The sequence below is a fragment of the Daphnia pulicaria genome, chromosome 2, assembly GCF_021234035.1.
Source record: "Daphnia pulicaria isolate SC F1-1A chromosome 2, SC_F0-13Bv2, whole genome shotgun sequence".
Taxonomy (NCBI): domain Eukaryota; kingdom Metazoa; phylum Arthropoda; class Branchiopoda; order Diplostraca; family Daphniidae; genus Daphnia; species Daphnia pulicaria.
In genome coordinates this window covers 12,620,746-12,647,583 of record NC_060914.1, presented here as the reverse complement: position 1 = coordinate 12,647,583, position 26,838 = coordinate 12,620,746, and the positions used below count along the sequence as shown (strand labels likewise).

General features: G+C 38.7%; 2 protein-coding genes, 5 long non-coding RNA genes and 1 other non-coding gene across 11 annotated transcripts; 6 read left to right on the top strand and 2 right to left on the bottom strand.

Annotated features, from left to right (window-relative positions):
* Positions 1 to 1,184: 1,184 nt before the first annotated feature.
* Positions 1,185 to 9,812, top strand: LOC124326761. Of its 2 annotated transcripts, none has more exons than XR_006915799.1 (10): positions 1,185 to 1,260; positions 3,010 to 3,196; positions 3,276 to 3,372; positions 3,454 to 3,541; positions 4,317 to 4,393; positions 6,090 to 6,276; positions 6,356 to 6,457; positions 6,526 to 6,616; positions 7,653 to 7,741; positions 9,626 to 9,812. It is a non-coding gene; the product is annotated as an uncharacterized LOC124326761 (long non-coding RNA). The 2 variants fall into 2 exon arrangements; XR_006915798.1 differs by having other exon boundaries at positions 6,511 to 6,616.
* On the bottom strand, positions 4,495 to 5,177 carry LOC124326851. The gene is made up of 3 exons (XR_006915900.1): positions 5,058 to 5,177; positions 4,828 to 4,976; positions 4,495 to 4,748 (listed from the first exon to the last, which is right to left on the bottom strand). It is a non-coding gene; the product is annotated as an uncharacterized LOC124326851 (long non-coding RNA).
* On the bottom strand, positions 7,862 to 8,382 carry LOC124326678. The gene is made up of 2 exons (XR_006915610.1): positions 8,254 to 8,382; positions 7,862 to 8,180 (listed from the first exon to the last, which is right to left on the bottom strand). It is a non-coding gene; the product is annotated as an uncharacterized LOC124326678 (long non-coding RNA).
* Positions 9,813 to 10,399: 587 nt separating the features above from the next.
* On the top strand, positions 10,400 to 11,027 carry LOC124326845. The gene is made up of 4 exons (XR_006915894.1): positions 10,400 to 10,526; positions 10,605 to 10,679; positions 10,758 to 10,839; positions 10,934 to 11,027. It is a non-coding gene; the product is annotated as an uncharacterized LOC124326845 (long non-coding RNA).
* A 138-nt stretch (positions 11,028 to 11,165) lies between these two features.
* On the top strand, positions 11,166 to 19,637 carry LOC124326421 (cuticle protein 21-like). Its single transcript, XM_046785250.1, has 14 exons — positions 11,166 to 11,318; positions 11,398 to 11,944; positions 12,211 to 12,461; positions 13,761 to 13,873; positions 14,228 to 14,346; positions 14,439 to 14,598; positions 14,676 to 14,772; positions 14,840 to 14,930; positions 15,824 to 15,890; positions 15,995 to 16,017; positions 18,532 to 18,692; positions 18,779 to 18,847; positions 18,998 to 19,099; positions 19,177 to 19,637. The coding sequence occupies exons 8-14, from the start codon at positions 14,900 to 14,902 to the stop codon at positions 19,576 to 19,578; spliced, it is 855 nt and encodes a 284-aa protein (XP_046641206.1). The 5' UTR covers positions 11,166 to 11,318; positions 11,398 to 11,944; positions 12,211 to 12,461; positions 13,761 to 13,873; positions 14,228 to 14,346; positions 14,439 to 14,598; positions 14,676 to 14,772; positions 14,840 to 14,899; the 3' UTR covers positions 19,579 to 19,637.
* On the top strand, positions 16,920 to 17,001 carry Trnal-aag. The gene has a single exon. It is a non-coding gene; the product is annotated as a tRNA-Leu (tRNA).
* Positions 19,638 to 20,246: 609 nt separating the features above from the next.
* Positions 20,247 to 21,673, top strand: LOC124326762. Of its 3 annotated transcripts, none has more exons than XR_006915800.1 (6): positions 20,247 to 20,508; positions 20,586 to 20,845; positions 20,922 to 21,022; positions 21,092 to 21,220; positions 21,282 to 21,318; positions 21,500 to 21,673. It is a non-coding gene; the product is annotated as an uncharacterized LOC124326762 (long non-coding RNA). The 3 variants fall into 3 exon arrangements; XR_006915802.1 differs by having other exon boundaries at positions 21,282 to 21,393; positions 21,503 to 21,673; XR_006915801.1 differs by having other exon boundaries at positions 21,282 to 21,393.
* A 2,842-nt stretch (positions 21,674 to 24,515) lies between these two features.
* On the top strand, positions 24,516 to 26,611 carry LOC124326147. The gene is made up of 7 exons (XM_046784811.1): positions 24,516 to 24,721; positions 24,790 to 24,867; positions 24,933 to 25,209; positions 25,273 to 25,427; positions 25,494 to 25,695; positions 25,779 to 26,030; positions 26,098 to 26,611. Exons 1-7 carry the CDS (start codon positions 24,596 to 24,598, stop codon positions 26,571 to 26,573), a joined length of 1,566 nt encoding a protein of 521 aa, XP_046640767.1. The 5' UTR covers positions 24,516 to 24,595; the 3' UTR covers positions 26,574 to 26,611.
* Positions 26,612 to 26,838: the final 227 nt, after the last annotated feature.

The following is a 26,838-nucleotide window of genomic DNA, read 5'->3' as shown; positions in this document are numbered from 1 at the left end:
TATGTAGACTCGATCTGCGACGGAGCCATCAACTGTGTCACTTTGACCCAATCTTTTTAATTTCTAAAAGTCAATTATTAATCGATTATCCTGAATTCTTTTTTATTGTGCAGTTTAATTTATTTCGCGTTTTGTTCAAAACCTTTTAAAATGAAATGGCAAAATATTGGCCGTCTAATAAGTGAATTGAGAACTCGGCTGGTTTGCCACTTGTGTTAAGATGGTTAGTCTTTGGCAATCTGTAAAGGATTCCAGATTTTCTTTTTTATTAACATGGATATTTCGTTAGTGATTTGGGGTGCCGATTTAATAGTAAAACAGCTCTCAGTGGTTCGTCAAACATTTGTTTTGAACGGAGTTATACTTTTACTAGAGCAACAGTGAGTTAGGGAGATGAATTTCTCACAGAGAAAAGTGAAAAGGGAGCCAGTCAGATTTTTCAGGGAAAGTGATTTCGGTTTATTTTTCGGTTTCTTGTATCCACTTTGGGTATTTTCCATGCATTGAAGAGGCATGGGTCGAAAACACAGGTCCCAGTAGTCGAACAATCCAATTTTATGCAACTCTAAAATTCTTTTGATTTGATTTGCCACCGTGTCAACAATTTTATCAGAATTACTGATGGTACTTTCCCAATTATCATTTCATTGGCTTACCCTTGGTTTATGCTTCTAGTGTAGGGACTGTTTTTTTGTAAGGCGAACGATGAGATCGTTGGCGTGAATCATTCTTTTGCTATCTGCCAATTGCATTTCCCAGTCTTTGCAAAATCTTGTCGGATGGCATCCAGGTGATAGATCTGTGACTGTACACAGGAATAGTATGAAAAGTTTGGCGAGCTTTAAAAATTTGTTGAGTTACATCAAGGAAGACGTTGTTTGATCCTGGAGTGACGAATTTGAAGTTTTCAGTTACCTAATTTAATTTCTTTAATTTCTTCTTCTTCTTTTATTCTAGAAAGGAGCTATGGGAGATGAAAGAAGAAGTTAACAATCAGAAATCTAGAATCCGAATTTTCTTCCATCGGTAATCACCAGCAATTGCCTTGATTTCCTCGAGCGGTAAAATTTATTTGGCATTTCTAGTTTGATTGTATTTCAAGAACTCTAGCTAATTGAATTTAATTCTACAGGAAACCAGAGAGCATTGATGACGTGCAGTCTACATTTCGTGCTAAATTTGAGATCGGATAAAATTCGTTGATCGTGCGTGTTATTTAGCCACCCAGCCACTCTGGTATAAGTCGATACCAAGTTCAAGGTAAGAACAGAGCTATTGATAATGGAGATTCTGTAGGCCAATACATGCATCGAATGTCTTTTTGGCTTTGGCCAAAACCACCGAGGTACATGTTTTCAAAAATAAGGGAGGTTTCACCGCATTTCGATCGATTTATTGGGGGTTACTGATTTGAACGATTTGGGTGCGGATGCTGTGGCGGTCACACATAGAAATGATTTTTTCGCATAGAAATGCCAAAAGGGAAAGGCCAAATCCAACGGCAATGACGAGAAAAGCGCCGGTCAAATTTTTTAAGGAAAGTGGAGCAAGTTTGTTTTTCGGCATTGCTTTCCCACTTTGGACATTTCCCGTACATTGAGGGGACATGGGGCGAAACCACAGGTCCCAGTAGTCCAGCAGTCCAGTTTGTTGCAAATCCAATAGTCTGTCCAGTTTATTGCCAATAGAAAAAAGTACTTGGGTTATTAAAGCGGTGGAAAATTGAGTCAATTAGATTGCCTACCCGCGGTTGATACTTTTGGTGTAGGGACTGTTTTTCGGTAGGGCAAATGTTGAAGACGACGACAGAAATATCCCCTTCGCTATTTGCAAATTGCATTTCCCAGTCTTTTGAAAGTTTTCTCTGATTGCGTCTTTCAGGTAAAGATGTGCCTAATTCATAATTAAATTTGAAGGCGACAAAGTTTTTAATTTTTGGGAAAGAAAAAAAAAATGTTTTACGTCAAGATAGGCGTTCCTTGATCCTGGTGTAATGAAATTGATGCAGTCAGACGCCAAAGTACATCGAGAATTTGGGTTAGAGTTGAGTCTTTCTTGTAGTTTCAGGTTGAGGCCCGTGTTGTTTTTGTTCTGCGAATTTTAAGTTGAAAGAATATCAAATGTTGAACGATGCGTTAAAACTAAATTTGATCTTGCCGAAATGATAGTGTCTGGAGTTCCCGCTTTTTTTACGAATAACTGGATGTCGCTACTTTCCGCTATGTCGTAGACCGAACTAATTAGCGGTTGCTGCGTTGGTGTCACAATGTAAGTAATAAGAGTTGAGGTGTAGGCCTGGACGAAGAAGAAAGCGGCCAGTGTCCACACCCCAGCGACAAATCGATAGGGTATCCATTTCGAAGGACAAAAGCCACCTAATTATGAAGTACCAGTGAATATGGTATCACAATTTTTCTCTTGGCCAAACGAGTAAGTGGAGAAGAAATAATAATAACCTTGCGAAAGCAAATTGCCCAAGACGTAGAAAAATTGCTTTCCAGTTTGCCATTTCTTGACGCCAATCCGACCCCTTTTCTGACTTTTATTTTCTTCAATGTGTTTTAAATCGTCATCGATTGTCGATCGATAATCCAAGTAGCGCTGGATTAAATTCAACATTGCGATGACGCATGCGATTGAAACGCCAAGTCCTAGCCAAACCTGTCGATTGATTAACAAATGTTGAATAGGAAAATGTTACCATTTGTGAGTGTACGAACCGGCCATTGAAATGGTTTGACGACGGCGTTGATGTTGGCCGTTTCGTGAGGGGCGGGAATGAGGATCGCTACATTTCCGTAAAACCAGTAGGCTGTCAGATCGACTATTTTATTACGTTGAAATGTCGGCACCACATCTTGAATTAAAAAGTCGCATTGCTGTGATAGATTGGGGAAAACATTTATCGGTTACTGAAGTTAATCCCCAATTGTCGTTAATAATATTTAAATGTTGAATCACGTTTTCAATCAACAATTTATTTGGTTATTTTGATTTTATTATTTTTAGGTACGTCTTCTGATTTTTAACAACTGATTATGTGAAGGTTATAGTAAGCAGAAAATGGAATCGGTAAACTCAACTTTATCGAATAGATAGCTGAAAAGTCCCCGCCCATTCGCCGGTGGCTCCAGTCTGTTTTCAGTCACTCGGACCATTTCGTACCTGCGAATTCAAAGGAAACGGTAATTTTCAGGTGTGATTTTTATAGTTGCAATAATGGTTATTATATGCTTTGTAAAATTGCATTACGTAAAATTCAATCGTGTCGACAGGTATTCAAGAGCGACGCCCCCTTTGAGTGGCCCAGACAACCCCTTTGGATTACCATGCCAACGAGGCTATAACGGAGATTATTTTTGCCAGATCCAGGTGATTGATTTTTTTTTTCGTGAAAATTTATTTCATCAGTAAATATGTAAAGAAATAAAATCACAATCTTGTACTACCCAGATGACTCGAAGGTGTCGACCGTTGAGGGAATTCCACGACGACGACGTTGAAGAGTCACAACTTGAAACGGTCAACCAAATGATCAAAGGTAATGCTGACAAATCCATAGTCGGTTACAGCCCGTTATGCCTAGAGTTCTTTGGACCAACTCCGAATCATTTGAAGTTTGGCCAGTAAGGTTTATCAAAGCGGATTGTTTCTATTTCCCTGATATAATTAGACATCCGCGCCACGAATGAGATCTTTGGGCTGATCGTGGCCAACGAAGACTGATCAGTAGGAGATGATAGGATTTCTTTTATATCATATGTTACGGCGTTACGGCTACACTCTCTCAACTACATGTCATTAAGGAGAAGGTAATAGTCGAGTAGATACGCAGATGTTTTATTCACACGTAAATAATTGCCCCTTTGGGATTTCATTTCGTAATTGGACATTTCTAATCAATTGATGCTGAAACTTTGGGATATCTAAAGCAATGCTTTGACGTCAAATCCTAGTGAGTGCTTACAAATTTATAGCTAATCGAGTCTAGAGAAGTTTGCTCGTTGGTTGCTCATTGGCAATTCCAATTTTATTATGGTGAACAATACTGTATCCCAGAAGTACATTGCCCACTGAAAAACTTAGCTCTGGAATAACACATCAGTTGAAACATCTCGCACATGCCAATCAACAGCGTTAACTTGATTAATTTACTTTGCTCATGTGATAGTTTTCAATAGTATAGCGGACCTGTAACTAGAAAGAGAACTTAAGTTAGAAACTACTCAAGGTTTTATCTGTTTTTGTATTGTATCCATGTTTTTGTTTGTTCATTGTATCCATTGTTAATTTTGTGACATTTTGTTTTGTTTAAGGTTGCATGGCATAGAGAAAGCGAATTGGTTTCATCAAGTCTACTGAGGATTGGAGAGCCAGAATCGCCCTCGACAAGGTTAGCAAAATTTTAATTTCTTACTTTATTTTATACTTATGGATGGGTATACTTGCATTACTTGGACCATGCTTAGAAAACGGTAAATTATTATTTGTTATTGGGCGTTCGGGTGCGGATGCTGTGGCGCTCAGGCATAGAAATGATTTTTTCGCATAGAAATGCCAAAAGGGAAAGGCCGAATCCAACGGCAATGACGAGAAATGCGCCGGTCAAATTTTTTAAGGAAAGTGGAGCAAGTTTGTTTTTCGGCATTTGTTTCCCATTTTGGACATTTCCCGTACATTGAGGGGACATGGGGCGAAACCACAGGTCCCAGTAGTCCAGCAGTCCAGTTTGTTGCAACTCCAATAATCTTTTTCATTGATGGGCAGCGGGAAAACAGTACTTGGGTTATTAAAGCGGCCAAAAATTGAATGAATTTGATTGCCTACCCGCGGTCGATACTTTTAGTGTAGGGACTGTTTTTGACTAGGGCCAACATTGAAGGGCCTGATATAAAAATGCTGTTTGCTACTTGCAAGTTGCACTTGCCAGTCTTTCGGAAATCTGCTCTTACTTCATCTTTGAGGTAAACAATTGCCTAATTTGGCATTGAAATTTGAAAAAGACCAATGCTATTATTCATTTTATTGATTGTAATAAATTTTGAAATGTCTTATACTTCAAGAAAGACGTTTCCTGATCCCGGTGTAATCTTATTGATGCAATCAGACACCAAAGTGCATCGAGAATTCGGGTTAGAGTTGAGCCTTTCGTGTAGTTTCAGGTTCAGGCCCGTGTTGTTTTCATTCTGAGCAAGTTCAATTGGAAAGAAGAATAAAATTAAAGGAACGATATCCGTTTAAACAAAATTTGAACTTGCCGAGATGAGATTATCTGCGGTTCCCATTTTTCTGACGAATAACTGGATGTCGCTTCTTTCAGCTATGTCGTAGACGGAATTGATTAGTGGTTGATTGACTGGTGTCACTATGTAAGTGAAGAGAGTGGATGTGTAGGCCTGGACGAAGATGAAAGCGGCCAGGGTCCACACGCCAGCGACTAGTCGATAGGGTATTCGTTCCGATGGGCAAACACTACCTAATTGTTTTAAATTACTTTGACTTTCGTACCCATGTCTTCCTCTTACATCCATTCCAAAACTAGTTAGACTAGTTATTCTTATAGAAACCTTGCGATAGCAAATTGCCGAAGACGTAGAAATATTGTTTTCCAGTTTGCCATTTCTGAATTTTATTTTGTTCGTTTTGTTTTGAATCGATTGTCGATCGATAATGCAAGTAGCGCTGGATTAAATGCAAAACTGCAATGACGCATCCAATGGATACGCCAAGTCCCAACCAAACCTGACGGTTGATAAACAATTGCTGTTGAATAAGAACATGTCAAACATTTGTGAGTGTACGAACCGGCCATTGAAATGGTTTGACGACGGCGTTGATGTTGGCCGTTTCATCAGAGGCGGGAATGAGGAACCCTAAACTCCCGTAAAACCAGTAGGCTGTCAGATCGACGATTTTAAGGCGCTGGGGTGACGGCGGCACATCTTGGATTAAAAAGTCGCATTTCTGTGACATATCAAAGCGATAAAAGTAAAAACAAAAAATCAAAATAAGAAAATATCCCTGTAAATCGGTTAAATCGTTTTTTCAATCAAGAATTAATTTTGTTGTTTCGATATTCTACTTTTTAGGTCGTCTTATTAATTTCAACAAGATTTGGCCATTGGAAGTCTAATCGTAAGAAAATTGGAAAATCAAACTCAACGTTATCGAACAGATAGCTGAAAAGTCCCCGCCCATTTTCCGGTGGCTCCAGTCGGTTTTCCGTCACTCGGACCATTTCGTACCTGCGAATTCAAAGGAAACGGTAATTTTCAGGTGTGATTTTTATAGTTGCAATAATGGTTATTATATGCTTTGTAAAATTGCATTACGTGAAATTCAATCTGGTCGATAGGTATTCAAGAGCGACGCCCCCTTTGAGTGGCCCTGTCAACCCCTTTGGGTTGCCATGCCAACGAGGCTAAAAGGATTACACATTTTTTTTTATTGGTTTAAGGTATAATTGAAATTGAAAATTGTTTAGTGAATAATCAAAGAAATGGATTGCAGTTGTTTACTACCCAGATGACTCGAAGGTGTCGACCGTTGAGGGAATTCCACGTCGACGACGTTGAAGAGCCACAACTTGAAACGGTCAACCAAATGAACAAATAAGGTAAAGTTAATAAATTCATTGTAGATTAACAGGCCTGTGGTTTTTGGAGGGAATTCGTTAGACCAACTCTAAATCGCTAAAAGATTAAGAAGGGTGAGAAGTTTGATCACTTAAGAATTTTGTAAATTTCAAAACGGGATCTTTGTATTTTCCTGATGGAATTAGACATCCGCCGGAGGTCTTTGGGGTGATAGTGACCAACAAAGACTGATCAGTAGGAGACGAAAGGATTTCTTATACATTTGGTTGCTCTATGGCTACAGGCCTGATACACTCTCCAAAGGGGGAGTGGGGGAAATGATAAGACAGGGAGATGCGCAGTTGTTTTATTCATGTTACGTTTAATTTGTGATTCCATCTCTTGATGGGCTATTTGGATTTAAATGATTCGTGACCCTGGAGCAATTCTATCACGATCCGAGTGCTTAGACATTTATGGTTACGAAGTTTCTTAATTGGTTACTTCTAATATGATGTTGATAATCAATGTTGCATCCCGGTAGTTTATTGCCTTCAGAAGACTGAGAAATAATACATCAGTCGATAACTCCCGTACAAGCCTTGATCAACAACGTTTAACTTTATTGATTTACCCATACACCCATATAATTGTTTCAAGTCTTTGTCTTACATAGTGGGCGATATATTGTCGTCAATATCAATGTTTCATCCCGGAAATGTATTGCTCACAAAGTACTTAGTTTGGGAAGAAGGTATCAATAATTGAAGTAATCCCGTGCATCAAACGAAAGAACAACTTTGTTTTCGATTTGATAGGCTCCCATGATTATTTTACATCTCTCTCTCTCTGTAATAGTTAAATGGTATTTGGTTCTAAATAGGTGGGCCTGCGCCCTGCAACAAGCGAGGGGGAGTCTGAAAGCAATGTTTGAAACAAAGTTGATTCTATTGAAAATTTCTTCCCCAAGGTAAAAATTTATATCAAATTTTATTTTGGTCAAAAGGTAATTCTTTTAAAAAAATTTCTTCCATTGAATCTTTTGCTTACTGTCTTAACTACTTTGTTTTGTTATAGGTCGCGTTGCGTAGAAAAAGCGAATGGGGTTTCATCAAGGCTACCGAGGAGTCCAATCGAGGAGAACCAGCAGGAGCGCCCACGACAAGGTAAGCAAACTCCGCATTTTGGTTGTAATTTTTATTTAGCCGAACTAGCTACGATAAAAAAAGAGAGGCAAAAACGTATTTTTGATAATTGACATAAGGTGTAAACGAGTAACAGGATCACCGATTATTTTCAAACTGTATTAAAATTCTCTGGGACTGATGCATAGGAGAGACTGGGTGTTTAGCTTAGGAAATGAAACTATACGCCCGTTGGAGCAGGCTGTGACATTCCCAACTGTAGGGCGAATTAAATCAATTGTGAAGAAAATCATTTGTTCAAAACTCATTTTACCCGGCTTACACCAAAAACCCAGTCTCCCCTTGGCATCTGTCGGACAAAATTCTATACTAGTATACACTTTGATATCTCCCACTCAATCCGCAGCATTCCAGCATTCCGGTTGATTTATAGCAGCACCAAACACGCCATCCATAGGCCCTGTCAAATGAATTAAAGCTTAATTTTTTGTTTCTCAATTGCTGCATCAATAATTAAAGCATGTGAGGAATACCTTGACAAGGTTAAATCGTTTTGACCTTGGATGTTCGTTAAACATCGATCGCCTTTCATGGTGGGGACGATCTGTCCGGAATGCGGAGAATGGATGTCCCTATCCAATCGACATCGATCTGGACGACAGCTGGAAACCGATTCGTTAATTATTAAAAAGCTAAAAACGAGACCAGGACAGAAAACTAGATGGAATAGCTGTCTTTATCACTTGCCTGTATGTTGCGGATGAGATTGCCAGATTGGGGATAATTCGAGTGTATCTAGCACGGCAGTTGGTGTTGAATGCGAAGAAATCCAAGATGAAACCTGTCCTTTATATGCGGAGCTCGCGTGTCTCAAGGCTCCAAGAGAACCAGAAATAACGGCGTTTTGCTGGGGAAAACATAAAAATTGTGCTGAATCATCGTTACGCATCCAACTTTCCATAACAGGGTGTAGAAGATGGCAAACTTTCTATTTTTTGTTTCATTTTTCTTTTTCTAAATGGCAACCCTTGCGGCCTCTAACCGAATGATCTAAGCCATGCCAAACATTTTTTTTTTAAACAAGACGTGTTAGTGTTTTTAATTTTAATAGGTTAATCAACCGACGAGATATTTATATCGTCTTTCTTTTTTTTTGAAGCTTAAGTGGACGTTTGAACTAGTTTGACTAATATTGGGCCAACTTGCATTACCATTTCGACGGACAGGATTTATTGTTTTTTTGTTTTATTTTCTCGCTGCGAAGGTTGTGTAGTGACACACAGGGTTTATTGATGTATTCATTTGAGATGGCTCATTTTAATGTAACCAATAGAAACATTGTTGGGTGGGCTAAAAAGATCGGGCAAATTGACTTTATTTTGTACGTGTAGGGTACGAATCAGATCATGTATTAGGCTGTGCATTCAAGACTTTGTTGCGCAAAATAAGAGTTAAGCGGCTGCTACTATTTGTTTTCAATATTTTGGGTGAAAATGACTAATCCGCTAGTCATTTATTGATAATCCCTACATTCTATCGAACCTAATTAATACTACCGTGCATTAAAATCCATTAATTCAAAGGGTGAGAACATTTGAATCGTTTCAGAAAAGGATCAACTGCAAAAACTTCAATTTTAATTATTGCTCCCCCTTGGCTGATGCTTTTGGTGTAGGGGCTGTTTTTCTATAAGGCGAACGATGAGACGGTCTGTCTGTACAAATCTTTGGCTATTTGCAAGTTGCATTTCCCAGTCTTTTTGTAATCCTCCCTGATTGCGTCTTTCTGGTAATTTTTCGCCTGCGTTCGAAATGTCAGAATTTTCGTTGTTATTTTCAGGTTATTTTGTTTTGTTTTTAAGAGTGAGACAAATTTCAATTTTACATCCATGAAAACGTTTCTTAGTCCCGGTTTGACAGACTGGATGCATTCGGATGCAAATGCGCAACGAGAATTTGGCAAGGAATCGAGTCTCTCCCGTAATGCCGCAAAAACGCCCCTCTGATTATTATTCTGTTTGGGTTTTGGTATTTTAATAGTTGAATTGCATTGAAGGAATTTAATGACATTTTTTACTTGCGAAAATAGAAAATCCATCACTCCTCCCCTGATGAAAACATTGGCGTATTTATTTATTCTTTTTCAGACTTTTCCCAGTTGGCGGACTGTCGTTGGGGCTGTTCGGTCGTGATTAATTTTCCCCATTAACGGGTAGATAGGATAACAAGCGTTGCATTAAATTAAGAACGGCAATGACGCAGATAATGGAAACGCCAAGTCCCAACCAAATCTGTTGATTCAAAATCAAATGTTTTTAGGGAAGATTTACAACCGACTAAAGTGTGCATCAGACCGGCCATTGAAACGGTTTGACGACAGAGTCGATGTTGGCCATTTTTTCAGCGACTGGAATGAGGAAAGCGAAATAGTCGTACGCCCAAGGCACAGTGAGGTCGATCACGTTGTTGCGCTCTAACGTCAGCAGAACATCGTGGATCAGAAAGTCGCTTTGCTGTGATAAAACAAACTCTAAACATGTGTTTATAATTTGCAAAAAAATTTTGTAGCAATTTAGTCGTTTCATTAATATTGTGTGGTTCTTAATTAAGAGTTTCATTTAAATTCATTTTTATGAAAATTGAAAATGAATTAATTTTTCAATCAATTTTGAATGAGCCTGATTATCAAACGAAGATGGAATCAACTTAACTTTATCAAACAGATAGCTGAAAAGTCCCCGCCCATTCGCCGGTGGCTCCAGTCGGTTTTCAGTCACTCGGACCATTTCGTATCTACGAAATGAAAGGTAAATTTGCAATGAATTGTCCAAATCCTTTTCGTTATAATTTCAATTTTATTACGTGAAATTCCATCGGGTCGCCAGGTATTCGAGGATAAGACCTCCTTTTAGCGGCCCCGACAATCCTGTGGGATTGCCACTCCAACGTGACTGGGCAAGGTAATTGAAAATTGCATTGAAATGATATTTAAATTGCATGCCAGATGATTTAATTCTTTAATATTTATCGTTACCCAGATGACGCGGATGTGCTGGCCATTCAGCGAATTGGGTGTTGATGAAAAGACTCCCATGATCAAGGTGCAGAGTGCAATAGCAGGTATGAAGAAGGCTAAAAAAGACATTGAGGATCAGATGGACTTTAGGAATCGAATTAGAAAAATCTCCCTTTTCCTATTTTATTTTTTCACTAGCTCCGCTGTTAACTACTGGGCAAGTTTACTAACTGTAAACCACTTTGCGAGTTTGTCCATTTGTTCTTATATCCGCAGTGGTCGCCTATCTATTCCTTGCATTCTCGTGTACAACTCCGCTTTTATTTTGTTTTGATGGATAATTTTCATTCGAATGTTTTAGTGAAAAAAAAGGAAAAGATGCGTAAGTGTTGGCTTTCTCGGGTATACCTTACGTTTCTATCGCCAAATACAAAATAAAAACGACGATGATAAAAAGGATCAGAATGGAAACCTCTAGTCCCCATATTCCGTCTGTTGCTGTGGAAACGACAAATTTTGTTGAGCCAGTCCACGTCGAAAATATTGTACCTATCCGATGTTTTAACCTAAAAATCAATTTCAGGTATGCAATAGTTTATAGATGCATAGCAAATCAATTTGATATCTGTTATCGAACCACTGCCAACGACTTTTGCTTCCAGATCACTATCCGCTTCCACCGGACGTCCGTTATTGCGTGACGGGACTATAATAAATATCTTGCCGTTGCATTCATCGGATTCTATAGAGCGGATATTTGCGTGCTGTAATTATTTTTTATTACTTTAGTCCCTACAATTTTCTTCATCTCGTGCAACCGGATGGTCGGCGAATGGACCATATACTGTTCAGTTTCTTTTTACCCCCACGTCAACCAGCCACTATACTTGGAGATGATTGAAAATGAGCAATTCAGTGCACATCGATCCCGACTGATGGCGACCGAATCAAGACGAAATTGAATTTGAATCTTGTACGGTTTTTACATTATTCAAAACGAAATCATTTTTGTCACAATTCAGCGAGGGATAGCGCCGATACAAACCCGATGAAAAGAGGTAACGAAAATGGTTATTTCTTTTTTTTTTAAACTGAATTGGACTAACATAAAAAAATAACCTAATTCTTTTTCAACCGTTGTCTACATCCCGGGTTCTATGTCGTCAAAATGGATGTCTTGGATGGAGCTTTTTTTAAAAAAGAGGATCGGTACGCATTTTTCTTCTTTACTTTTTCTTAGTTTCTTTTCGTGTTTCGCCCCCTTGTATTTCTTTCTTCGTAAATGGGGTGTTGGACATCAAAATGAGATTTGTGCTTATCTCTCCCTCCAGTTTGCTTTCATTGCGTCAAGGCTGAACAAAATTCTGAAGGTCTCAGGGGCGTGTAATTTTAGTTTGATTCGCGCTGTAGTCGCAATAGTATGTAAGAAATGACGGAACCGTGAACTGTTTCAACCCTTTGTGTTTATTTGATAGGAAAACCAGTGAAAAACTGACGTCGCACATCAGCCGGTGCTCCATCGTCCTGGTCTGCTGAATCGAACTGTTGCATTCCGTGGCTGCCACCAAGGGCTCGTCAACTGGAGGAGTTTTAACGTGAAAACTACGCCGAGTCTTCTCAATTGTTTTTATTAATGTTCCGGCCGTGATGGATGCCAACTGAAAACGTTAAGTTACGTCGTGGACAGCTCTTGATCCACCGTGAGTGGACGCGACCGGAAACCGGAGTAAGCTCATCATTTCACCAACGAATCCTTGTCTTATCTTTCTATTTGATTGTGTATTTCGAGTTCATGTTTCGTCTTACAAAATGAGTGGTGAACTTTATTTTCTACAAGCCGACATTTCTCGACCGTGATTTGTCAATTGGGTTTTAATTCTCACATTCTTAAGCTAATCTATAATTGACTTGTGTTTTCAGGGTTTTGTTAACGTCAAAGTTAGTGACATATCAGCCGGATTGAATCGTAATGCAATAAATCCAATGATTACTTTCACGGACAATTAGGGGTATCATGACCTTTAGGTGAGAGATATCTCAGGCCTAAGGCATTAGTAGGACATATAATTAGGTTGGTTAGTTCGAAACAAATTATATTTTCAACCAAAGAAACATTTCATCCTAGCACATGGCTTATGTTATTCTGTCGTTTTGGATGACACCTCAATCAAGTTATTTGGGCATTGATTCAACTTATTACTTCTCGTGCGACTGCCATGTTGCTCATGGATAGAAATGATTTTTTCGATGAGAAAAGACAAAATCGAAAGGCTCAGTCCAACAAGTAAAACTAGAAATGCACCGGTCAAATTTTTCAGAGAAAGGGGAGAAGTCTTTGTCTTGTTTCCACTGTGGGGTTTTCCGTTACACTGAGGAGGCATGGGGCGGAACCAGGTGTCCCAGAAGTCGACCACACCAATTTGTTGAATTTCCAATACCCTATTTTTTTTTTTTTTAAATTAGACAACATGTAAAATCAAATAAATTATAAAATTCAAACAACATTTTGGACCTTACTGGCTTACCCTTGGCTTATTGCTTGGGTGTAGGGACTGTTTTTGGGTAGAACAAGTGACGACATGACGGCGATGAATCCTTCTTTTGCCAATTGTAAATTGCAGGTGCCAGTCTTTTTAAAATCATTTCTGATTACATCCTTTAGGTAAACATTTGCCTATTCATTAATCAATTGAAAAGGATGAAATATTTTGAATTCTTGCGAATAATAAGAGCAGCAGATGCCTTACGTCCATGTAAACGTTTCTTGATCCAGCTTGTATAGGACTGATACATTCGGGCAACGATACGCATCGAGAATTCGGGATGGAGTCGAGTTTTTTACGTAATGTCGCAAATAGTCCCGTTAAATTGTTATTCTATCTTGGTGTACAATTTGAAATTCATTGTGTTAATGTTTTATCCAGTTCGAGTTCGTTAACGTTTTCCACTTGCCACTAGTAGCGTGTTTATAAATCCCGTTTCTCTGATGATTAAATTGATATCTTTATTTTCTAAAACGTCGTAGATGGAATTGATTAGTGGATGATTGACTGGTGTCACGACGTAAGTGAAGAGAGTCGACGTGTAGGACTGGACGAAGAAGAAAGCGGCCAGGGTCCACACTCCAGCAACTAGTCGGTAAGGTATTCGTTTCGATGGACAAGCGCCACCTAATTAAAAAAATACCTGTGACGGTTGACGGATAGAAATTGTCGGGAGTTCTGAACCTTGTGAAAGCAAATTGCCAAAAACGTAGAGATATTGCTTTCCGATTTGCCAATTTTTGAAACGAAGTTGATTATCGTTTGCTAAATTTTCTGGCTCTTCTTTGCGTCTGTTTTTTAAATCCATTTCGAATCCGGATCGATATTCCAAGTAGCGCTGGATTAAATTTAAAACTGCGATGACGCAAGCGATTGATACCCCCAGTCCCAGCCAAACCTGTCGATTGAATAATAATGGTTACGATTTTTATTTTCTTTTTTATTACAGGATAATTATCCCATTAAAATGTGCCAACCGGCCATTGAAACGGTTTGACGACGGCGTTGATGTTGGCCGTTTCATCAGGGACGGGAATGAGGAAAGCGTGGTCGTAAACCCAAGGCAAGGTAAAATCGACTACTGAATTGTACTGAAATGTCGCGATCGTATCGTGAACCAGTAGTTCAGATTGCTGTGATACATAATTATTTTGGGTTAGATTGTCATGTCCGATCATCTTAGCCTAGTAAGTCTGAAAAGATTTGGAACTCAACTTGATCCCACAAATAATTGAAAAGTCCACGTTCTTTTTCCGTCGGCGTCTGTCTGTTTTCCGTCACTCTGACCATTTCGTAACTGGCCAGAGGATTAATTAAATGGTCAGTAAAACGGGAAAAAATTTTAAAAATCGAATAAAATAAAAAGCAATTTTTAAAAAAATTAGTTTTACCTGAAGTTTAAACGTTTCGCCAAGATTTCCAGTAGCGCTCCTCCTTTGAGCGGTCCAAATAGTCCTTTGGGGTTTCCACTCCAACGTGTCTGCCACGAATTATGTAATGCCGGATTAATCAAACTGAATTTAAATGATTAAGAATGCACAGATGATTTTCTGTTACCCAGATGACGCGAAGGTGTTGGCCGCTGAGCGGATTGGGCGTCGGTGAGGAACCGTGAAAAGAAATGATGAACCAAGTGAAGAATGTTAAGAAAGGTAAGAGCGACATTGCGATTCAGTTGATCGCATTTGCCGACCGTCTGATGTTTTGGTGGCCAGCAACTATCCCTTAAATACCCGTGAGTATGATTTAAAGTGTGTCACTGCACCGAGTGGAAACAAAAAACTATTTGTTTTGGAGACAAGCAAACTACCGTTGCCATCGAGTCTATAATTCTTCGTGATTTCGGCTAGTATGTGATATTTTGTCGATTTATGCATTATGTCTTCAAAGAACATTCGGTTTATTTATTCACGCGTACATAATGCAACGGTTGGCAACTGTTCGAAGGTTGTAGGACCACATCGCATGTTAGTTCAGATTTTAAAATTCATCAGCGATATTCGGATTTTCAGGCATAGTTTCTGTCTAGTTGCATACGATATTTTGGATTTGTTTTTTGTGACATTAAGGCGAGTGTATGTATCCGAAACTGTTACGGATATAGTTTGAAGTAGGAGTTTTGGCGTTTGTAATTATTTTTTGGACATTTGATTAGCTCTTAGTCCACAATGATTTGAAACTCTGCCACTGACGTCAATACGAGTCAAGAATTTTTGCATTTTGATTGGGGACGGTTACATCGCGTGTCATTATTTCAAATTTAAGAATTGATTTGCAATATTCGTATTCTCAGGCATATTTTCTGTCTAGTTGTAAAAAGAACTAGAGGGTCCGTTTATTAGCGGTAGGAATCCTTTTAAACAAGTTCAAATTCATTTGACATTTTTTATTTATTTTTTATTCGGGTCACTGCTAGTCCACTCTGATTTGAAACCTTGTCACTGACGCCCATGCGAGTTCAGATCATGATTGGTAGAATAATATTTGCTTCCAATCAAAGACACCGACTAAACTATTTGGCGTGATAGATTTATCTTTCGTCTAGGTGCTTTCTTTTTCGACTATTGGTGGCTGAATGCGATCGAATTTGATTGTCTAACCTCTTACCAACGGTATGTTTTGGTTAACTTATTTGAATTTGAGAATTGTATGACAATAATCCTGTTACTATTGCCGATTAGAGATTTTAACTCTTTTTCTCCTCATTCTATTTCAGATTGGAACTTTTAAACAGAAATGGTATGTTCGTTTTTGTTTTGTTTATTTTTTCAACTTTTATTGGGTGGTTCAGGTTGTACAGGAGTTAACTGTTACGGTCGTTGTTCTTAGTTGTGTTTTTTTTTCCCCCTATGATGGTTGACACCAAGGGAACAGAACATTGCAGCTGATTCTTTCTATTCACTGCAGCGCATATTTTATTTTAATTGATTTTACTTGGTGACTGGCGGGCATCGTATTGATATGCAATGCACATTAATTATTAAAAAGTAGAAGGGCAGTATAGGAAGATGATTTGAATAGTTGACCGATTTTAATTTTTTTAGTACATATGGGCTACCGAATGAAGTTGAATGAAGACATTTACATATCGATAACATTTCAACTGTATCCAGTATTCGCAGTCTGTTTCGTTTGATGTTTCTGTTCTAACCTTAACAAATTTAGAAACCGGGGAATTTGAAGGAAGGTACGAAGCATGAGTCGTTACCTTGTCAGGAGGATTGCTGATGTTTTCTGCAGTTTGCTTTGCGTCTGATTATATTATTACTATGTTGTCTCTGGATCAACAGAATTGTAGAGCGCACCAGTGCACAAACACAGAATGCAATTCTATTCAAATTTGAACGTAAAATTTCAAAACGAGAATATTTAATTGAATCCTGAAAATTACAGCAAGTGTTTTACCGCAACGCAAGGCTCTTGATCCTGATATTATTTTAGTGGTGAATTCAGAGATCAGTGGAACTGGAGAATTCGGAAAGGAATCGATTTATTTATCATGACGCAAATATTACAAGTTATTACAAGTCTTTGCGGCAATAATTGGATCGCGTTGCCCAGTTTCGCATTTCTAGTTTCGATAAAATGCAGTTAACCATATCTACATGTGACACTAAAATTTCCTAGAGGTCGATCGCATCGGTAGCGTGGCCGAGCGGTCTAAGGCGCTGGTTTAAGGCACCAGTCTCCTCGGAGGCGCGAGTTCGAATCTCGCCGCTGCCATTACGTTTTTTTTTTTTTAATCTTTGCTTTAGAAAATTTAATCTTTAAATATTTGTTTCTTTATAATTCCTTTATAATTGCATGGTGCATGCAATCTCATGGAACTGTTACGGGAAAATGAAATCTTGGATTGTTGTCTATAACTAACTTAGAGCTGACTGGTTATTTACACAGGACTTTTAATCTGGTGCATTTTTAAAATGTCGATTAAAAGTTAAATTGTAGGCGAATTCAATTTTATTCATTTTCTGTGTATTTCAGAATAACTTTTCAGCATAAATTAACCTTGAACATTTATGATGGGTGACTCATCTTGATTGATAGACTGGTGGTTACGCAATAAATCTGTTTACAATTTTGCACTGATATTTAAGTTACAAGGGTAACAGTTGTTTCTTTCAAGGTAAGACAGTGAAAGGGTTGCCTTGCCATTATTTCTTACGTAGCATACTTATGTAAGTTGGATGGGATCGGCAAAAGAGATTTGAGACATAGAAAGTTCGTTTTTTCATTGTTTCGTGAAAGTTCTTTTATGTGCGGTGCATCCCCCCCTAGAATAGTTGTTTCCTTAAATTAACATTCTCAGTTTTTATTTCGTTGAGGAAACTCTGAAACACGGTTGTTTGCTGATCTAGACTCATTTTGACAGGTTATAAAAATACCTTATTCAAGGTATTTATTTTTCCTTGGGTTCAAACCTGAATGCTGGTTCGCCTGATACACCTAAAGTTACTTTTTTTTTTAAAACTTGCCGATTAATTTTCATTTCAGTGAGGAAACATTCATGAATCCTTGAAATTTAAAATCGTTGATTTTTTAATTGAATTTAAAGACAGGTGAATTTAATTGAATTAACGTAGTAAAATAGTAAGGAAACATTTAATCATGGAAATAATACGCTGTTCAATATTAATCCTAACGTTAATAATTTAAAAAGATGCCACTAGCATTGAAAAAATCGATTGAAATAGGAAAATCTTACTCGAATTCTCTTTGAAGTATGACCTACTTGATGTACTTTCTAATAAAAGTGAAGTTGCAAGGTGATCCAATATTTAAATTACTGCGTTGGTACCGATTCATTTGAATGGTGAGATAGTATTGCTAAGGGCATCGATATACAGTTAAACGACTTGCGACACTGACCGACATTTGAACCCGTCGAGTTTGCGTTTGCTGTTAACGACAATGAAACCTGTGCAATAAATTATTTCGCCTGTACAGACACCTGGAATGTTGGGCACGCTAAAAAATATTACACTAGTGAATTTAAAATAGTACTAAATAGGGGAAAACATTTTGTTTAAGGTTATTTTATTGTAGACTCATCATCATAGCCAATTACGTTAAAATATGTGAATTGCCACAGATTTATGTAACATTTTTGCGTGAAAGTCCTTGTGTTGTCATTCCTGAGACAACAATTCGAGAAAGTTATTGACGGCCAAATTCGGAAAACGATTAATAGTCTCCAATGCATTGATATTTCGTTTTTCATACGATCTAATACTGGCCCATGTTCCTATCTAGATTTGCGGTTTTACCTTCACCTTCTTCATACTTGCAGCCCCACCCTCATATTGCCGTTGGTTGTCAACTCTCCTTTTTCGTATAAAATCGTGGACGATTCGGTTGGAAAGTATCAGTTATTCAGCTGTTTCAAACAAGTCAACTACTGCTCCGACATGAAGGTAAAAATCGTAACTACAATTTCATATTTCACAAGTTGAATATTTCTATTGCTTAAATTAATTTTATTTTTAAAATTGCATTCCAGTTCTTTATTATCCTCGTTGCCTTTGTTGCGTTCGCTGCTGCCGATTTATACAAGGCTCCTAAATACGAGGCTCCTAAATACGAGACCCCCAAGTACGAGGCTCCTAAATACGAGACCCCCAAGTACGAGGCTCCTAAATACGAGACCCCCAAGTACGAGGCTCCTAAATACGAGACCCCCAAGTACGAGGCTCCTAAATACGAAACCCCCAAGTACGAGGCTCCTAAATACGAGGCTCCTAAATACGAGGCTCCTAAATACGAGGCTCCTAAATACGAGACCCCCAAGTACGAGACCCCTAAATACGAAGAAGTAACATACGTAAGTTCTGATTCAATTAATAATTAAATGACTGAAATGAAAAAAATTAATTTTCATCCATTGAATTACAATTTCAGGCCCCTCAACCCTACAGCTTCGGATACGATGTCCAGGATAAAGAATCTTACAACGACTTTGAGCACAACGAGAAATCTGACTACAACGTTGTCACCGGATCTTACCGCGTTGTTCTCCCCGACAGCCGCATCCAGATCGTCACCTACAAGGCTGACGCCAACGGATACACCGCTGACGTGAAATACGAAGGGGAAGCCAAGTACCCCGAGTACGCTGAGCCCCAATCCAAAGCTGATGCTTCCTACTCCGCTCCATCCTACAAGGCTCCCGAATATAAACAACCGGCCTACGTCGCCCCCGCTTACACCACGCCATCCTACACTACCCCAGCCTACAAGGAGCCGGAGTACGAAACTCCAGCCTACACCACTAAAGCTACTGCTCCCTACCCAAAATATTAGTTCCCGTCAATTGTTTTATCTTGATTCTGAGATTATTATTTAATAAAGTCTTCAAACGATTTAAAGTCTCCCACTGGAAAATCAGTTTAATACTTAGTCCAAGATTCACTTCTCATTTCTCATCATTCTTCCTTGTTTGTGATAATGAAGTGATCATAGAAATCTACAAGCTAGGTGGCTAGTCAAGTAGTTAGTTGGACAGTGTCGAAAACCAAAGTAAATTTATTAAATAACCAAATAAATAAATTGTTGCGAGGGAGCAAAACATGTCTTATAATTTCTGCTTTAGCAATTTTGATTGGTGACTGTCGGAAAACAATTGTAGTATTTTCTATTTTGAACGTAAGTTGCCTAGCTACATAGCACTTAGCAGTAAATTTCAAGTTACGCGTGATAAAGCAATCAATTTTTCTCTACCCCATAAAAACTAATGTGGTAAAAGTAAAATGGTTCGTTTGATAGAAGATAGATGTCGCTAAACTCCCATTGTTTTCGTCTTCTCATGTCGAAAGCATGTCGAAAGTTCACACAGATGGAAATAAGAAACATGCTGGTCCATTTCATCTTCTCAACAAAAATCCATCATATTACATGATCTTCACCTGTAAACAATTGTAAATCAATCCCACTGCCCAAATCTCAGTCAATCATACTTAATCTCATCTTACCTCACGAAAACAGTCCAAAAATCACAATCAGCTCGCCAAAATCGTAACACTCATCAAAAGCCAAACACAACAAAAGCCCTGTATCAACCCTGGTGGTGATAATGGACGCCAGTCCAATGCTAGCGACCCCCGCGCCACCGCGCGGCTGCGTCCATAGCAACACCTACTATTAAAAAAAAAAAAAAAAAAAATGTCGAAAGTTCTTGCTGCTTTGTTCGGGTTTTACTTGTGTTTTTGGAATAAATTCGACGCTAAATCAAATGTAAGTTATCTTTAATGATTCTAGTGCCTGACTAGTTTTATTTTTATACCCATATCGTGCTTCTACTTGAATTCTAGATTGCGTATGCAAATGTACTGCACTACCTGACAACTTTCAACAACGTCGGGTTTTCATCACCAAAAACTGATTGACTGAAATGTTTCCCGTCTGCCTGATCTTCCACTATGAAAATCACTTTATTAATGAGACATTAGAAAAAGATACAGGTTAACAAATAGCCTTTTATGTGTTGTGCCGCTTACTACAGCGAAGAAGTGATCACAACCAAGTCCGAAAACCAAACAGTAGTAGTACTACAACCTGTGCTATAAGTCTAGTAAGTACTACAACTAATTTAAATCATATAATAGTGGATTGTGATTAATTAAAAAATTCTCCCTTGAACCATGTAGAACTCTGAATTTCATGCCTTCAGCAGCGTGAAAAACAGTGAAATGTATTCATACTGTGCTGTTTTCCATGATCACTTGAAAGCAATATTGCATTAAAAAAGGTAAAGGTTTGCTACTGTTTTCCAACAGAAACATTAATTACAACAAAATTATTTCAATGAGTATTTCAGAAGTATGTTGATGGCCATACCGTTAACTTCCACATATTCTTCTTAATCATCAAGCAGCCTTAATGGGATATAAGAGCAGGAGCACCTCTCGAAATCAAACTTCCCAGAAGTTACCCTAGCCTGGTTAAGGTAAGATTTCTGGATCATACAATTGATTTTTACTTACTGTTGTTGGTTTTTTGTTTTCTAGGATCAAGAAAGGCACTGACGCCGATTATCACCTCCAGGTATGGAGTTTTTAAGCTTATGCTGTTTGTAGTGTGTTGGTGGGTTCTTGGTGACGAAGGAATGATCATGATTTGGTGAGTAAAGGATGCGTAAATCAATCGAGTGTCAACGAGCTAGACCGCAGACATTTTCACATTAGTTTTAAACGTTCTTCTTTTCATGTCTTATTTTTAACGCTAGAAGGATAGATGTGGAATCCTGGAAATGTTGCCAGCTCCGGTCAACATTTGGTCTTGCGAATGCAATTGTGCCACCCAGCATCAATACCACCTATCACCACGCTACTGCAATACTTCATGACACTTCTTTCTTTAGAATCAGGAAATTTATCTCAGCATGTGGAGTGATGCTGTTGGTTGCTGTGAATTCCATTTTTACGGTTTTTTCATCATGAGCATTTCAGTGTGCTTCTTAGAAAAGGTAAAGATTGATATGCTTTATTCATTTTTATATTTTCATTAATGTAAATCATTGTTTTTTTTTTCAGAGCACGCAGTTTCTTTATGGAATCGTGTGGTCCTGGCACGGAGATTCTTGTACCAATCCTGACCTTTGTCCATGACGGAAGAGGGACTTCCGCGAACGTTCTTCTCCATCCTTATCTTCACGACGCACGCTCATCTAGCTTCACTTCTTCCAAACAAAATTTGTTTTACTTCACTGGTGACTTGGCGAGTTTCTGGACCACTTCGCTACCCTTTGCTGTTCCACACCTGCAGTCACTCACCACGGGATTATGCCTAGGTACCCGACAATTTACTTATTTTCATAGGTTATCTACTAATAGTCTAGTTGCGTTAAACTCTGTCGTAGTCTGTCTGTGTAATAGTTTCCAAAATCAGGCTCTTCTTACGCGCAAACGAAGTTTTACTTGGACGTTTCTTTTTTCTAACGCTAGATGGCTTTCGAACATTTTCAGCTGTCAAAACAGTCAGTTTCAGTAACTTTACACATCTCTTTAAACGTTTATCGACCGTTTTTTGTGGTAATTTTGTAGTGATAACTAACGATAACTATTCCCCCAACAAAGCTCACTTGTTAGGTTTTCGATATTTGATTTTTTATTTCTACTTCCGGTTTACTCATTTCAGTCTGTAGTTTAATAAATATTGATCTGACGCACAAAAGAACCACATATTCGTGATCCTCGTCAAATTTGTGGTAAAGTTCATGTTATGTTTATTACGTATTCGTACTTCCGGTTTCAAAAATTTTCCTGAACTATAGTTCAGGAAATTTCTCGATTTTGGCCAAATTTTGGATTTCGTTTAAAACACACCTAATCGACCCCAATTTTCATGGAGATCACGAATATGTGGTTTAATTCGACGTCAGCTCTATGGTTGAGGCGCTGTGGTTACTTCCGGTTTACTTCCGGAAAATTTTCTTAAGACTAGCAAGTGAGCTTTGTTCTGTTTACAGTTCTCAATATTGCCAGCTATGTTTAAGCCTTTAATAATGCGAGCTGTTAAAGTTTTGAGCCTAAAACCTGATCACTGTTACCTATATGCAAGTTCAATTGTCATGTCGCTTAATAATAACTGTTTTCTCTTTGTATTCAGGTAATAATGCAGAGATGTTGCCTAGATGAACACCAAAAGATTGACAGCAGCCCTAAAATGTCAGCGTTGATCATCGTATTGTTGGTAATATGTTTGTGTTTGTGTTAGTTAACCCGTTGTCTGCCACGCCTTTGTTCTCCCCTAGCTCCTTAAGCATTGGCCGCGCCGAAAGGCCCTGTTAGGCAATGCACCATAGGGACTTCCCCCTTGTCAGCCCGGACTTGTCAGCAATGGCAAGTCCCACCTTGGTCATAGATCCTTCGGACGTGACGCGTAAAGTAGTAGAAAATAACCTAAGAGTTTATGGCGTGGCAGCCAACGGGTTAACTTGAGTGTATGTGGAATTGTTTGTATGTTATATATTGTTGTGTGTAATGTATGATTGTAAAAAGTGGAGGAATTGTGGGTGGAGGTGGGACAACATACACAATTCTAGTATTAATTTTAGTTTGTGTATTTCATTACTCACTAAATAAAAATACCATTGCGACAAATTACAGGTAACATAGATAGTACAACTCAAGTTGGAACTGCTCCATCATTTAATCTGATTATCGATAATGTTGAATTCCCTTCTTTGGTCAAGAGCTGATTACACAACATCTTCAAAAACTCTTCAAACTTCATAAAAAAAACCCTCACCTTCAAACATTGATGAACAATTCACACATGATAGTAAAAATTAAGTGCAGGCTACTATGTATCTTCAGACATGAATGAACAACAGCACCATTCGACCAAGCAGTTGCCAAACCTGCAATGAAAAACAGCAAAGAAAAATGTCAATAACAAAGATAGACAAATACTTCACACATAGATCAAGATTGAAATACATAAATACTTACAAGGATTAGGAGCCTTTCCTCTAAGCATTAAAGCTTGCTTGGCATCGTCAGCATGATTATGGCGTACTTCCTTCGTGCTCGAGGAAAGAAAAATAACACTTTTCACAACTACTCAAATCCTGCCAAACGTCAGTGTAGGTCAAAGTACAGGTTTTGAAACGCAACAATCAATTAAGTAAACGTGGAAGCGATAACTAACGTCGTGAAGCAGCTGGTAGAAATTGTGGAAATGACTGGGCTAGGCGTCAGAAGTCTGTGTCGAACTGTCGATGTCAAAGCTGGGCAAGGTGTTGCCAATTCTACAATGTAAAAAAGAAAAAAAGAAAATAAAAAGAAAAAAGAGCAGCGTTGCCTTCTGCCGGTTTTTCCAATTTCAACAAAACCTGACTAAACTTAATCAGAAACAAACAAGTGAAAAAACAAACTCAGCATTAGTTGATGGCCCACTTTCTTTCTATCAGACAAGTTTATCACAATTGCACCTTGATCTGTAAGGGGATTTCCCTTTCACCTCAGAATCAGGAACATACAAACATACCCTTTGGATTACTGTTGAAGTGAAAGAGAAGTAAGAAGTTGACTCATCTTTCCTCATGTTCAACCATAGCATCAAGTTTAGGTTAGCCAGAAATAATAATTTAAAAAGAAACGCGAACAAAATCACGTAGCTGCGCATTACACGTTCAACTGTAATCGGAGCTATTCAAAGGTCGATCAAAATCCCCAAAGATAACGCGAATGTTGGGATGAACTTCTTATCTGGATCAGGGAGAACTACAAATTATTTATAGCCTACCAAACAGTTACCGAGCGTGATTTTCTCGCAGGAAAAGAAGAGAGAAAGAAGAACCTGAAGACACTCCCAAGAAATGATTGCCATTTCAACGGTAAATGTCCGTTTCGTCTTGTTGTTGCTTTTAAGTTGGTCATCAATCAGTTCGGCCGATGCCACCCTGAATTTGGAGGACCAATTGCAACATTTGACCCAAAATTACGTAATACAAGTTTCTATTTCATTTCAATTTTGAATTAAAATCAATTGCATTTTCTTCCAACGAATCAGATGCAATTTAAAGAAATTGTTGAAACTAAATTCGAAACTAAATTTCATCAACTTGAAGCCAAAGTTTCTCAGCAGCAGGTATTCAAGTCCTTCCTCATTTTAATTCAACCCCAAAATCTATTATTTCAAACTTCTTCTGTCAGAACCAAATGGTCCGTCAGCTCGAAATTAAAAATCGGCAACTGGAAGAAAAAGTCATTCGGCTAGAATCCAAAGTGCAACAACTAGAATCGTCTTTAGAAGCTCTACAAGAAAACAGAAAAAGTGTCAATCCGCTAACTGGAAGAAGCGCCATCCAGAGGACGTGCAGAGAAGCCCATCTGGCGGACCCATCTCTCGATTCCGGCATGCACTGGATCGATCCGGACGGACAAGGCGTCGGAGATGACCCCATTTACGTCCATTGCGACATGACTACAGGTACTACGACATTGGGGAAATGTTAAAACAAATTCCAAATTTTATTTCTGTCCCTTTGAAAAGATACGACATCCGTTCCACACGACAGCGAAGGACCGATGGACGTCGGCCACTGCGCTGATCCTGGATGTTATTCAAAGGCCGTGACGTACAACGCAAGTCTCAGACAGATGGCAGTGTTAGCAGATTTGTCTAGCGAATGCCATCAGGCGATTAAAGTACGATCAAATTAATTAAACAAAAAATTAATAATTCGATCAAATGAACGTATTTCGGTTTTCCAGTACGATTGCTTCTACGCCCCTTTCGAGTTGGACGGCATCGCATTTTCCTGGTGGAACGACAAAAACGGAAACGACAAATTCTTCTGGGCCGGCGCCTACACCGACGTCCACACCTGCCAGTGTGGCATCGATGGAAATTGCGTCGAATCTTTTATGAAGTGCAACTGCGATTCTACTGCACCGGAGCAATTAGTCGATAGCGGTAAGATGATTTCAATTCAAAAGATTTCTCGCTTTAGATAAACAGAGATAAACCGATTTCAACTCGATCTGATTGAAATGCAGGAGTCATTAATGATAAGGAGATCCTGCCCGTCACCCGATTGAATTTCGGCCGAACTGGGCAAGAATATTCTTCCGGTGTTCACACACTGGGTCGATTCGAATGCACCGGACAAGTGGCCGTCACTGGAATGCCGACGTCGTGCGAAGATCTTTGGAGGATCGGCCACACCCTGAGCGGATTCTATTCCGTTAAAGGAGTCAAAATGGTCGAAAGTCTTTACTGCGATTTTTCAAAACTACCGAACGAAGCAGGTATAGCAACCTTTCCCTTCTTTTTACTACAGCACACTAATTTCGAATTCAATTAAATGGATGGCAGGTTTCCAGAAATGGATCGGATACGACGACGTCAAGTCGGCACCTGTCTACTTCTACGTCCAGCGGAATTCTGCCTTCAACACGGCAAATGTCTCAATTCCTTTCCAGGTCTCCAAATTAAACATCGGCAACGCCATGGATTTGACGACAGGAAAATTCACGGCACCTGTCCCGGGAACGTATTTCTTCTCGTTTACTGGACACGCCCAATTTCCTACGTCATCATCTTTACTTGCTTTAGGAGTAGGTCTCTATCTGAACGGGAATTTTATCGGGTGGGGTTATGTTGAAGAGTACCAAACTGTAAATTTACAAGAAACCCCTTTGACTCTGATATCGACGCTCAATTTACAAAAAGGAGATGAAATTTGGTTGCAGATAACATTAATTTCGGATAGCGTGAGTCTTTTGGATGACGGAAGGAACTGCTGGACCCACTTTACGGGATATATTTTGGAAGAAGAAATGATTTTTTAAACATGTTGTGAGACGGAAAGTAAATAAACTTGAAATTAAATCACAACAAAATCAAGTAAAACGCATTACGCAATTCAAATATCTAATTCTGTAATGGCACCGATTTTGAGAGTGGTTCACTTCAGATGGAGTAGAGTTTTGTTTACTTAAAAAGAGGAGAAATGTCCATCGAAAAAATGCGTCAGATGAAAACAAATCGGCAAAATAGAAGAGAACAACAAAATTGGATATCGGCCAGCCCGACCAAGGGAGCAGCCAATCAACA